Genomic DNA, 13,768 nt, shown 5'->3' with positions numbered 1-13,768 from the left:
ATGGTTCTCATGGCCCACAAAGCAAGACATGTTCTGACACCTGCTCACCTCTTGAAGGTATCAGCCCGTCTAATCCTTCACTCACCCTGAAGGAAGAGCCACATCGCTGCCTTTCCCTTAGGTTCCAACATGCCTCCCTGTTACAAAAAGATTTTTCCTGAGTCCCTTCACCTGTTGGGCTCACACTATCCTTTTAGACCAGCTTCAGTCTTACCTACTTGGGGTGGGGAATGTCTCATCTACTAATTAGATTAAGCACAGTTCACCACCATTAGTCTTTGTCTTTTTAACTGAAGTATACCTGACATACAATATCCTATTAATTTCAGGTGTACATCATAGTGATCTGATATTTTTATATGAAATGATCCTCATGATAAATCTAGTTACCATTTATCACCATACAAAACTATTACAAAATTATTGACTATATTCCCTATCCATTACATTTCCAGGTCTTAAGGATTATAACTTAAGGATTGGACGACTTAGTCTCTCTTACCTATTTTGCCCACTTCCTATTAACTCCCTACTCTGGCAACCCACAGTTTATTTCCTGAGTCTGTTTCAATTTGTTTCTGTTTTTGGTTTTCTTTCTTTTTTTTTTTTTTTTTTTTTGGATTCCACATATAAATAAAATCATTCAGTATCTGTCTTTCTCTGAGGATAATACACTCTAGACCCATCCATGTTGTTGCAAATGACAAGATTTCATTCTTTTTTGTGGCTGAATAATATTCCATTGTGTGTAGGTAGGTGTATATTTACATATACATGCATACATATATATGTATGAGAGAGAGAGAGAGAGGGAACACAAAGTATGGAGGTACCTCAAGACATGTATGTCTTTGAATTGGTGCTTTGGTTTTCTTTGGATAAACAACCAGAAGTGGAATTACTCGATTTTATGGTATTTTTAACCTTTTGAGGGAACTCTGTACTGTTTTCCATAGTGGCTACACCAATTTATATTCCCACCAACAGTGTGCAAGTCTTTTCTTTTCTCTACACCCATGCCAACACTTATTTTTTTGTTGTTTTTTTGACAGTTGTCAATCTGACAGGTGCGAGGTAATCTTATGGATTTGAATCTGATTTCCCTGGTGATTAGTGATGTTAAGCATCTTTTCATGTTCCATGTTCCTGTTGGCTATCTGTATGTCTTCTTTAGAAAAACTACTATTCACGTTCTGTAACCATTTTTAATTGGGTTGTTTGCTTTTTTGTTTTTGATATTAAGGTATGTAAGTCCTTTGTATATTTTGGATATTAACTCCTAATCAAATATATGATTTGCAAATATCTTCTTCCATTCAGTAGATTGCCTTTTCATTTACTGATGTTATCCTTCATTGTGTAAAAATTTTGATGTATTCCCAATTGCTTCTTTTTTTTTTTAAATTAATTTATTTATTTGACAGAGAGAGAGATCACAAGTAGGAGGAGAGGCACGCGGAGAGAGAGAGGTGGAGCAAGCAGGCTTCCCGCTGAGCAGAGAGCCTGATGTGGGGCTTGATCCCAGGACCCTGGGATCATGACCTGAGCCAAAGGCAGAGGCGCAAGCCACTGAGCCGCCCAGACGCCCCTCCCAATTGCTTCTTTTAGGTTTTTTTGCTCTTGCCTTAGGAGACAGGTTCAAAAACATATTGCTAAGACCAGTGTCAAAGAGCTTACTATGTTTTCTTCTAGGGGATTTATGGCTTCAGGTCTTATATTCAAGTCTTTTAATCCATTTTGAATTTATTTTTGTTTATGTTCTAAGAAAGTGGTCAGTCAGGTTTTCCCTGCACCATCCTCTGTAAAGATGGTCTTTTCCCTGTTGTATATTCATGTCTTCTTTGTCATAAATTGACCATAGTTGTGTGCATTTACTTCTGGCCTCTCTTTTCTATTCCATTGATTTATGTGTCTGTTTTTGTGCTAGGACCATACGGTTTTAATTGCTATAGCTCTCTAGTATAGGTTGAAATCAGGAAGCATGACACCTCTGACTTTGTTCACTTTCAGGATTGGTTTGGCTATTTGGGGTCTTTTGAGGTTCCATATACATTTCAGGATTCTTTGTTGTAATCCTGTGGAAACTAACATTGGTAATTTCAAGGGATGACATTGAATCTGTAGTTTGCTTTGGACAGTACGGATATTTTAAAAGAATATTTTTCCAATCCATGAGTATGGTTTACCTTTCCAGTGACTTGAGCCATCCTCAATTTCTTTCATCAGTGTCATAGTTTTCAAAATACAGGTCTCTTACTTCCTTGGTTAAATTTATTCCTAGGCAATTTTTTAAAAGATTTTATCCATTTATTTTGAGAGAGGGAGAAAGAGAACAAGCTGGGGGAGGAGTAGAGGGAGAAAAAAGAAGCAGACTCCCTGCTGAACTGGGAGCACAATGCGGGGCTCAGTCTCAGGACTCTGGATCAGGACCCAAGCCGAAGGCAGACTGCTTAACCATCGAGCCACCCAGGTGCCCCCTTAAGTAATTTTTTTAAATAAAATTGTAAATGTGATTGCTTTCTTCATTTCTCTTTCTTGGTAGCTTGTTATAGTATAGAGAAATGCAGCCTATTTCTGTATTTTGTATTCAGTATTTTGTATTTATATTTCTAATTTTGTATTCTGTGACTTTTACTGAATTCATTTATTTGTTCTGGTAGTTTTCGGTGGAGTCTGAGGTTTTCTGTATACAGTATCATGTCATTTGCAAAAAGTGACAGTTTCATTCTTTTCCAATTTAGATGCCTTTTTCCCCCCTTGCCTAATTGTGGTGACTAATTGTGTTGAATAAAAATGGCCAGGGTGGGCATTCTTGCCTTGTGTCTTAGAGTAAAAGCTTTTAGTTTTTACCCTTAAGTATGATGTTAGCTATGGGCTTGACATACATGACCTTTCTTATGTTGAGGTGTGATTCTTCTATACTCACGTTGATTTTTTATCATACATGGATGTTGAATTATGTCAGTTCCTTTTTCTGCATCTAATGAGATCATATGATTTTTAGCCATCATTTTCCTTAATGTGTTATATAATGTTGATTGATTTGCAGATGTTGAAACATCCTTGGCATAAATTCCACATAATCATGGGGCATAATTTTTATATTTTTAAGATTTATTTATTTATTTGAGAGAGGAGAGGAGAGGGAGGGGTAGAGGGAGAGGGAGATAAGCAGACTCCCTACTGAGCAGGGAGCACATTACAGGACTGGATCCCAGGACACCAAGATCATGACCTGAGCCAAACTCAAGGGTCAGACGCTTAATCAACTGAACCATTCATGTGCCACGTGGGGTATAGTTCTTTTAACATAATGCTGAATTTGGTTTGCTAATAGTTTGTTGAGGATTTTTGCATCTGTTTTCATCAGGGTTATCGACCTGTAATTTTTTTTTTCAATATCTTTTGTTTTGGTATCAGGGTAATGATGGCCTTATAGAGGACTTGGAAGCAGTCCTTCCTCTTCATTTTCTGGAGAGTTTTTTGTTGTTGTTGTTTTTTAATTACTAATTCAGTATCGTTACTTGTAATTGGCCTATTCAGATTTTCTGTTTTTCCATAATCTCAAAAGTTTGCATTTCTAGGAATTTATCATTTTTTTCTAAGTTCTTCTATTTGTTGGTGTATAATTATAGTAGTCTGCTATGATCATTTTTATTTCTGTTGTATCATTTTAACTTCTTTTTCTGATTTTATTTGTATGGTTGTGTTTTTCTCTTGAAAACTCTGGCTAGACGTTTATCAATTTTGTTTATCTTTTCAAAAAAACCAGTTCTTAGTTATGCATTGATCTTTTCTATTTTTTAAATATCTAATGTATTTTCACTCAGATTGTTATCATTTCCTTTCTCTTCTAATTTTGGAATTTGCTTGTTAATATTCTACTACTCTTAGGCATAAAGTTAGATGGTTTATTTGGGATTTTACTTGAGGTAGACCTATATCACTATAAACTTTCAGAATTGCTTTTGCTGTATCCTGTGGATTTTGAAAAGCTGTGTTTTCATTTTTATTTTCATTTGTCTCAAGGTATTTATTTCCAACTTTGATTTATTTATTGACACATTGTTTAGTAGCATGTGCTTTAGTCCTCCACATGTTTTGTTTTTCTAGAAATCTTTCCCTGATTGATTTCTAGTTTCACACTACTGTGGTTAGAAAAGATGCTGGATATAATTTTAATCTTCTTGAGTTTATTGTAACTTGTTTTGCAGCTTAACATGTGATCTATCCTGGAGAATGTTCAATGTGCACTTCAAAAAAAATGCAGTCTGAAGTTTTTAGATGAAATGTTCTCTATATATCTGTTAAGCCATTCGGTCTAATGTGTTGTTTAAGGCCAATTTTTTTATTGATTTTCAATCTGGATGATCTGTTTTTTGATGTAAGTAGGTTGTTAAAGTCCCCCCGCTATTTTCTATTACTGTCAGTTTTTCCCTTTATGTCGGCTTAAATTTGCTTTACATATTTACGTGATCATATGTTGGGTGCATAGGTATTTGGAAATGTTAATATTGTTTATTTCATCTGATATGAGTCCTGATCCAGCTTTATATCCATTTTCATGGAATATCTTTTTCCACCCCTCCACCTTCAGTCTGAATGTGCCTTTAGATATAAAGTGAGTCTCTTGGAAGCAGCATATAAATGGATGTTGTTTTTATCCATTCAGCCACAGTATACTTTGTGATTGGATCATTTAGACCAGTTACATTTAAAATGTATTGATAGGTATATGTTTATTACTATTACTTATTGCTTTCTGATTGTTTTTGTAGTTCTCTGTTTCTTTCTGCTTTTGATTTCTTGTGGTTTGATGTTTTTCTTTATTTTTGTGTGTATGTATCCGTTGTAGGTCTTTGGATTTGTTAGATTCTTTTGTGGGTTTGGTTTTGGTTAGTATGAGGTTCGTGTATACCAACATTATAAATGTAGCAGTCTGTTTTTAGCTGATAGTCACTTAATTTCCAGTGCATTCCAAAAAAGTACTACATTTGTACTCCCCCCCCCCACATTTTATGTTGTTGATGTCATATTTTACATCTTTTTGGTTTAATTTAGCACACAAGATTTTTAAGTGGCCGATCCATTGCCTTTATTATATATTTGGCTTTATTAGTGAGTTTTTTTCTTTCATGTATTGTATTTTTAGTTATGGCCTTTTCCACTTAAAGACATTTTAACTTTTCTTGGAAGTCTGGTTTAGTGGTGATGAACTCCTTTAGTTTTTGCTTGTCTGGGAAACTAGGGATCTTGGGGAATACTGGGCTGCGGCTGCTTTAGTGGGATGCCCGGAGCTAGAGCTAGACCAGGTGTGAGTCAGTGTTTTAAATGTGGGTTTAAGTGGGGGATTTGAGGTACACTTCAGGAGTTACACACTATGCAATAATTGGTTCATTAAGGTAGTGAGATGAGTAAGAGGTAAATACAAGGAGGAAGTGAAGTTAGAGTTCAAGATGACCTGGAAGTTTCTGGTTTGGGTATTATTTTGAGAAAACACAAATTGAAACAGATTGAAGTTAATGGGTTAAAATCTGGGAAACTATATTTGGGTAGAAAGTTGTCTTTTTTTTTTTAAAGATTTTTTTTTTAATTTATGTGGCTGAGAGAGATCACAAGTAGGCAGAGAGAGAAGGGGAAGCAGGCTCCCTGCTGAGCAGAGAGCCCCATGTGGGGCTGGATCCCAGGACCCTGGGATCACGACCTGAGCTGAAGGCAGAGGCTTTAACCCACTGAGCCACCCAGGTGCCCCTGGGCAAAAAGTTGTTATAGTAAAATAAGTGATAGTAATAATTAAAAATTATAGTTTCCATGTATTAAGTATTTACTATATTCTGAGCAGCCCATATTGTTTTTGTTATCAGTAAAAATTACGACTAATCATTAATGTACATGGGAGATTTATATGTCAAAGACCTCACCAATTGTCATATACAGAAAATAGTTGAATTTTTGGATTTCATTGAGCTCATGTTGAAAGAGTATTGGGTGAAAAAGAAAGAAGCCACATACAGAATTTGAGAAATATTTACCCTAGGTACTACCTAGAGAAGAGCAGCCACCAGAGCATGATTTGAGAGGAGAGAGTAAAACTTTTTTTTTAAATTGTAAGAATTCCTGTAATAGTCTATTAATTCAAGAAAACTCACTTGTATTATTTTTCCTGGTTGAAGATCTATGTCATATATGATAGACTGACCCTGTAAGCTAAGGGCTGACTAATGCCCTTTGGATTGGGCAGATGTTAACAAGACCATTGATGACCTTAGTCTTGGAGGAATACTCCAAAAAACTCAGATTCTCTGGCTTCAGGGCAATCAGGATATAAGAATATAGAAATGTGAAATAGGCTTTTATAAAAAAGAAAAGTCAGTAACATTGAGTGTAGTTGAAGATAAATCATGGATTGGAAAATTATCACTTAATGACCTATTTTTTTTGGTGAGAATATAGAACTCTGGTGTAGCTCCAGGCATGGAGAAAGTGGTGGGAATTTGGAAGTGACCCTGAAAAGAGCTGAAATATTTCTGTCATGGCTGTTTCTGATCTGAAGCCACCAACGTTCAAGTTCAAAATTAAAGAAAATTAGTGAAACTTAATTAGTGGCAAATGGAGAAAATTAACAGATTTTTAGTAATCTTTACGCAAATCAACAAGATCAAAAGATAGTGAGGAGTTGAAAAACAAAGGTATTGAAGGGCTAAGTTCTGCTCGCACATGGATGTGGATAATTATTTATAATAAATTATTCAACTTGGATACAGATTGTACTAGCAGATTTTTCATTTAAAGTAGGTCATTTTTCAGTTATACCTAATAGACAGTAATAATTGTAGTATAATAGTTACTTTGCTGTTCAATATGTCATTTGGCAATAAAATTTTAGAGCAGTATACCTTAAGATCACACAGAATTAAGATTTCATTTAGTCCAGAGAAATATATTATGATTCACAAGGGTTAACTACATATGTAATTTTAAAACTTCAGGTAGCCTCATTAGCAAAACTAAAAAGGAACAAAGGAAGTAAATGCTAATAAGATATTTAATGCAGTATTAACAAACCTATAATTTTAACATGTAATCTATAAAAATATAGTTTACATGAACAGTTTTAACATGAACAATTGTCTTGAACATCACGTCTATTTTAAACTAAAAGCACATCTCAGTTCATGTTTCAAATAGGGATGGCCACACTTCAGATGCTCAATAGCCACGTGTGGCTAGCAGCTACCATGTTGGATAGTGAAGATTTAGACAGCCATGTTATTGACTAATAAGAAAATCTGATTATTCACAGAAACAGAGAGAAAATGGTATTTCTAGGTGACAGTAGCTTATCCTTCAAGTCTTACTGCATGTCATCTCTTTTGTGAGACTTTCTCTGAGCAACCTGGCCAAAGCATACCTTCCCATACATATTTACCTAGCATACATTATATTGCTGTATAATCTACTGCATCATATACGAGTTATATTTTCTTATATAAAATACTTAACTTCACAATGGCAAGAGTTACCTGCATATCTCCAACCCATACTATATTTAACAAATATGTTTTGAGTGCTTATTTATTATCAAGTATTGCTTTTTGTGCTCAAGATATATCTGTGGGGAATAAAATCACTGACCTTATAGGGATTACAGTTGAAAATCAATGCCCAGTAAAAAATGTTGAATCAATGTTGAATGTTGAAATGTTGAAAATCATGTTGAAAAATGTTGAATTAAGAGAAATTTGGGTTTTAACTTTTGGTGAGTCTCTAAATAGTAGGTTGAACTCAACAAAGTGATATTTAACAGTATTTAAGGTCTTGCAATTTGATTTAAAGCAAGAACTTTTTATAGAGTTTTAGGTTGGAAAAGAACTGTCTTGATAGTAGTTCACATAACTGAGTGGTTTTAAATGAATTAATTCAAAATTTGAAATAAAGGGAATAGTTTTTCTTTATTATAAGAAGACTTATCTAGCCGTAGTACCAATTTGTGCCACATCTGTGCAAATGTTCTGGGGACCAAAACTGAATATTGAGCATTCAGACATTTGCAAGCTTAGATAATTCATTGCCGAGGACTCGGGATAACAATCGGGCATTGAATTCAGCAGCTGAGAATACACTATAAGTACTTCTAGAACAAACCCGAATGACTTTTCAAGTGTCTGCTGTCTTCAAGAGAGTAAGACATTTGACGATGGAAGTTTGTTGGAGAGGGGGCCTCTTAATAATCATGACCAATAATGCTATGGTTAACCTCCAAGAAGTGTGTTAAGTGGGACTTGAAATACTTTAAAGAGGATTTAAGTAAAAATGGATGTGTATCTGTCACAGACTACAGTGATGCTGAGAATAGAAGGGTCCACTGCTGTAGAGTGTGCTGGTGTGTTTTACACATCTGTGTTTTTCTTCGTCTTCCCTTTTATTTATTTCCGTTTGGGAGAATGGTGCTGTTCTGGTCTACAGGCTCCTTAGTACCTGTGTACCTGTGTATGTGTGTCCTCTCTCTGAGTGAATTACATCATGATTTATAATACATTTATCTTTGTAAATACAGAGCGACCACGTTTGAGCTGCTTGGATGCAGAGATCCTCTCTGTTAAACAGTTTTGCCAATCACCAGCACTATTGTCTGCAGGACTGGGAGACTGAAAATGCTGAATGTTAACGAACTGAATTACAACACAGAAATCGCAGTAGCATTGTAATTGCTTTCTTAACATCTTCTTTTCCCTTCTTCCTGAGTTCAGTCAGTACGATTTTTTAAGAGCATAGATAATCACGGAGGCGGTCCTCAAGCCACATTGGTTATCTCCCACCTCGTTCTCTCCTCCTCAGCCCTGTCAGCTCCAGCCTTTGCTGACTGCTTGTTTGTGCCAAGTATAATCTCCCGTATCACCTAGCCTCAGCCTGCAGGGGCACGTAAATCTGCCTTGTGTGGATCTGTTTCTTCTACTATAGACCTTTAAAAGATCATATTTTCTTCTTTGGGAATAATTATCATCGTTTTACTTTTACATTTAGTTCTTGCTATTTGATTAATAGCCTGCCCATGTCATTATAAGTTCCATGAAGAAATGTGCTTTGCCTGCTTCTGTGTGCAACTTTACATCATCACACCCAATGCCTGTAATAAATGGTTAACACACATTTGTTAACCGTATATAAACTCATGAACAACACATTATAAGTGCCACGCTGTCTAGACTAGGTCTTTTCTGTCTTCACTCATAAGTATTATCCATATGACAGAAAAGACATATGAGAAAAACCTCTTAAACTATATAATCTTGTGCTTACTTAAGCAGAAAATATTCTTTTTAATACAGGGATTATCTCCATAGACCCTGAAGAGCACTTAATACTTGTTCTATGTAAAGGTTAAATTTTATTTTTTATATGGGCTCATGCAGTTAGAAATTAATATTCTCCTAAGTCATTGAAATGTTAAATTTTCTAACCTCCTAAAACACTTCATTTTTCTCAGCTTCAGGCAAGATTGAGAAATAAAATAAACTCTATAAGATATTAATATCCTTAATAGGTACTGAACCTGAGGGCTGACACACCTATGGGTTCTTTCATGTTTCACTTTTACTGAGCACTATGCTTGAGTGTTAAAAGTAAGTTTTTCTGTAGCATGAAAATATATTTACAATAGAACATAAGAAATATGTTTTATGTTAAAATAGCATATAAAACAAAATGTAACATAAATATATATACCTATATATGTATAAGTAAAACGTGTGTGTGTGTATATATATATATATATATGAAAAGATTCATTGTAATTATATGAAGGAAAGAGAATTGGAAATTTTGACATTTTTGCCTAAATTTTAAATTAAAATTTTAAATTAAATTTTTTAATTTTTAAATTAAAAGATTTTAAATTAAAAGAACAACTAATTATTACATAATATCTTACTCTCTTCATAGCCTCATTCACTTTTATGCCCATTCTTTTTTTTGTTTTGTTTTTAAGATTGTATTTATTTATTTGATGCAAAGAGAGATCACAAGTAGGCAGAGAGGCAGGCAGAGAGAGAGAGGGGGCAGCAGGCTCCCCGCTGAGCAGAGAGCCCCATGCGCGACTCATTCCTGGACCTTGAGATCATGACCTGAGCTGAAGACAGAGGCTTAACTCACTGAGCCACCCAGGCACCCTGATGCCCATTCATTTCTTGTATCCTCTTGCACTCATTTGGATATTTGCTCCCCCTCAATTCTGCTTCCAATGTGGGTGACAGATTTCTCTTATTCCTGCCTCTACCTGTCCACCCATCATTCTGATGCTTACCTTTCCATTATCTCTATCTGACTTCTGAGGAAATATTACCTTGTCCCTCTGTTGCAATGACTTTTATTTTGGGCAGAACCATATAAAAAGTTTCAGAAGCTATATATATACATAAATCTAAAATATTATTTATCCATATGTCTTAAAATTTACTGGCGTGTCTTTCTCTGAACTAGAAAATTGTCACTTGAGCTCTCAGCTTGTATTTCAATGACCTTATACAGAGCACTAGGCTCATAGTGTTCTAGAAAGCGCAAAGGCTTTGGGGCAGTTGGAAGTAGAGGATACTTCGTTCCCACCTATTGCATTTTATTCATTGACCACAGGCAGGATGTTTCACATGCCTCAGACCACCGTCAAACAAGAACACACATTCCCCAGAGAACTACCCTGAGGGCCAAATGATAAGTCGTATTTGCAGACCTTCATTTTTCACCTTTACTGTCTTTTCTGTCTCTCAGTCAGTCTTTAGTACATGTGCCTTGCCATATGTTTGCTACACCTTCTACTTTCTTACCTCATTTCATTGTTTTTCTTGGGTCAGAGGAAAAATGTTGAGTTCACGTTCTCGGTCAGAGGATAACAATGAAAATTTCTCTTTGGCACACAAACAAGTACTTGTCACTCTAATACCTCTCCTTACCTTATTCCCCAATCTCTCTAATTTACCCTGGAAACATTTGTCTGTAATTATCTTATGTGGCTAGGCTCCATTAGTTTAAATTACTTGCCCAGGATCACACAGCTAATATGTGAAAAGGCTGAACTTTTATCCAAGGCCATTTTGACAACAAAGCTATATATTTGTTTTCAAGGCCCATGCCAGAACATTGCAACAAAAAAAGGCCTTATTTAAGTAAGTGCTTAGACTTCTTTTTTTTTTTTTTTTTTTTTTTTAAGCAGATTGAGGTAGGGGATGGAGTATGTCTCTTCTAGTCTTTGTTTTTAATTATTCTGAATTACACTGATGTCCTTTTTGGCTTTATTTCTTTTATTTTCAAATGTATTTTTTTTTTCCAAAGATTTTATTTATTTATTTGACAGAGAAAGATCACAAGTAGGCAGAGAGGCAGGCAGAGAGAGAGGAGAAAGGAGGAAGCAGGCTCCTCACTGAGCAGAGAGCCCGATGTGGGGCTTGATCCCAGGACCCTGGGATCATGACCTGAGCTGAAGGCAGAGGCTTTAATCCACTGAGCCACCCAGGCACCCCTCAAATGTATTATTAATGCCAAACTAAAACCTTATAAGACATTTTAAATATAAATATTTTAAGTGTCTTTCAAAAGCAGGCTGAGAGTAATGGTCCCTCTGGGCCTTTCAGATCATCAAAAAATATATATATTTGGCTGATGTAACAAAAAGGAAATTAACAATAATTCTCTATGTATTTTGAACTCCAAAATTCAAAAATACCTTTTTTTTAAACTTAATTCAAGTGCCCATGAAATCTGATATGTTCCCAATTCAGCTAGCATTCAGTTGCCCATAGCCTGAGTGAAACAGAATCTTTCTTAGTAGTGTATACTTATAAAAATACGAGTATATTCAGATATTTTAAACCCAAAAAGCCAGTGTATTTGGTGTCCATTGCTTTCTAATGCAACCATATGCTTTATTATTTATTAATTGTGATAAATCTATCTTTGACTAAGCTGAAAATCTCGCAACTTCTCTCCCCAGGTAGAATGTGTAAAGAATGTGTAATGTTCAGTATTTCATCCTGAAAGCGAGACTCAATTTACTATAGAAAAGCTTTTGATCTTCATATATGGCCTGACATACTGGGTTTTATTTAACAATGGAATTTCTTAGATAAGTACCAGGCATTTCTTCAAAGAACCTGACCAAATGCTAAAATCCATTTCTTCTAAAATTGCAATAGTTAAATTAGACCTAAAACATTTATGAATGTCACTTTGCCTTTCCCGCAATTAAGGAGTTCAAAAACAAAAACAAAACAAAACAAACACAAAAAAACCTTTGTGTTGCCCAGCTTTGAAATTACTGTATTTATCCTGAAATGGCCCTTCAATTTGCTCCAACAAATACTTTGGAGGTTGCCTTACAGAGGGAGACCTCAGTTCTGAACAGGTGTGGAAAAGAGTTTCTTGATGTATAAAAGTGTCCTATTTTAAAGGCGTTTTAGCAATTTTAGCACATTTACCGCTGTTGAATTCCCATGCAGGGAGGCAGTCAGTTCATTTCCCTGTAAAGAGCAGGAAATCTGTAAGTCAAGGTCATAGGCCCAATTTCACCATGGTGGGGGCAGCTGGGGATTTACTGAAACTTTCCCTTTCCTGTCTCCTTGGTTTAGTGTTGATCCTCCTGATCGTCACCATGCGAAGACGGAAAAAAGAGCCTCTCATTTTTGACGAGGAGAGAGACATCCGAGAAAACATCGTGAGGTACGACGACGAGGGGGGCGGAGAGGAAGACACGGAAGCGTTCGACATGGCCGCCCTGAGAAATCTGAACGTCATCAGAGACACCAAGACTCGGAGGGACGTGACTCCAGAAATTCAGTTCTTGAGTCGACCCACTTTTAAAAGCATCCCAGACAACGTCATTTTTCGAGAATTTATCTGGGAAAGACTGAAAGAAGCTGATGTGGATCCCTGTGCGCCCCCCTACGATTCCTTGCAGACGTACGCGTTTGAAGGAAATGGCTCCATGGCCGAATCCCTCAGCTCCTTGGATTCCATCAGCTCAAACTCTGACCAGAATTATGACTACCTGAGTGACTGGGGGCCTCGCTTTAAACGACTTGCAGATATGTATGGAACCGGCCAGGAGAGTTTGTACTCATAGCCCCGGGACCTTAATTTGAAATGTACTGAATAAAAAGTAAAAGCAAAAAAACAAAAACAAACAAACAAAAACAAAAAATGACAAAAAACCCCACTCCATAAAGAAAACAGGAACTCGACTTACTAGAGAAAACGGTTGTAAATATCTCTCCATTTTTAACTGTTTAGGTTTTTGCCTTGGTGAAGCATAACTTACTTCATTTGACTTATCCAAGGGACTGCACTGACCACAGACTCTGAGCATTGGAAGGCTTTTTGATAAAACGAAATGCTCAGTGGTTTGTGAATAGATAGCAACTCTCAGATACCTGCAAAGCACCTAACCTCGATGAGTAAGTAGTGGCCTGTGTTGTCCGTGAACCAAGCGTACCCTGTACCTACCTTCACGGCACTGCCCATAAGAAGAACACAACTCGATGAGCCATTGAAAAGTCCTGGAACTTCTTGCATATCAAAACTTGGGACAAATTTAATTTACAGTGATGCTTTTAGCTTGCTAGATTATAGAATCCAGCAGCATTTTATTGCTGTTGGGTAGCAAATATATTTCATTTAGCAATATATAAATTCTTAGAAAAATCTCCCCAAACCTCCAACACAAGCCAATAAAATTTGGTGTAAGGCAACATCAACTGTTGTTTTGCAAACAAATTATGAA

General features: G+C 36.0%; 1 protein-coding gene across 1 annotated transcript in view; it reads left to right on the top strand.

Moving 5' to 3' along the window:
- Nucleotides 1–13,172, top strand: part of CDH7 (cadherin 7) — a 119,387-nt gene extending 106,215 nt beyond the window's left edge. The window contains exon 12 of the mRNA XM_059140328.1: nt 12,618–13,172. Within this exon, the coding sequence (XP_058996311.1) occupies nt 12,618–13,111 (494 nt within the window). The 3' untranslated portion in view covers nt 13,112–13,172. The remainder of the gene's footprint in view (nt 1–12,617) is intronic.
- Nucleotides 13,173–13,768: the final 596 nt, after the last annotated feature.

The sequence above is a fragment of the Mustela lutreola genome, chromosome 11, assembly GCF_030435805.1.
Source record: "Mustela lutreola isolate mMusLut2 chromosome 11, mMusLut2.pri, whole genome shotgun sequence".
NCBI lineage: Eukaryota > Metazoa > Chordata > Mammalia > Carnivora > Mustelidae > Mustela > Mustela lutreola.
This window is presented reverse-complemented; position numbering and strand designations above follow the sequence as displayed.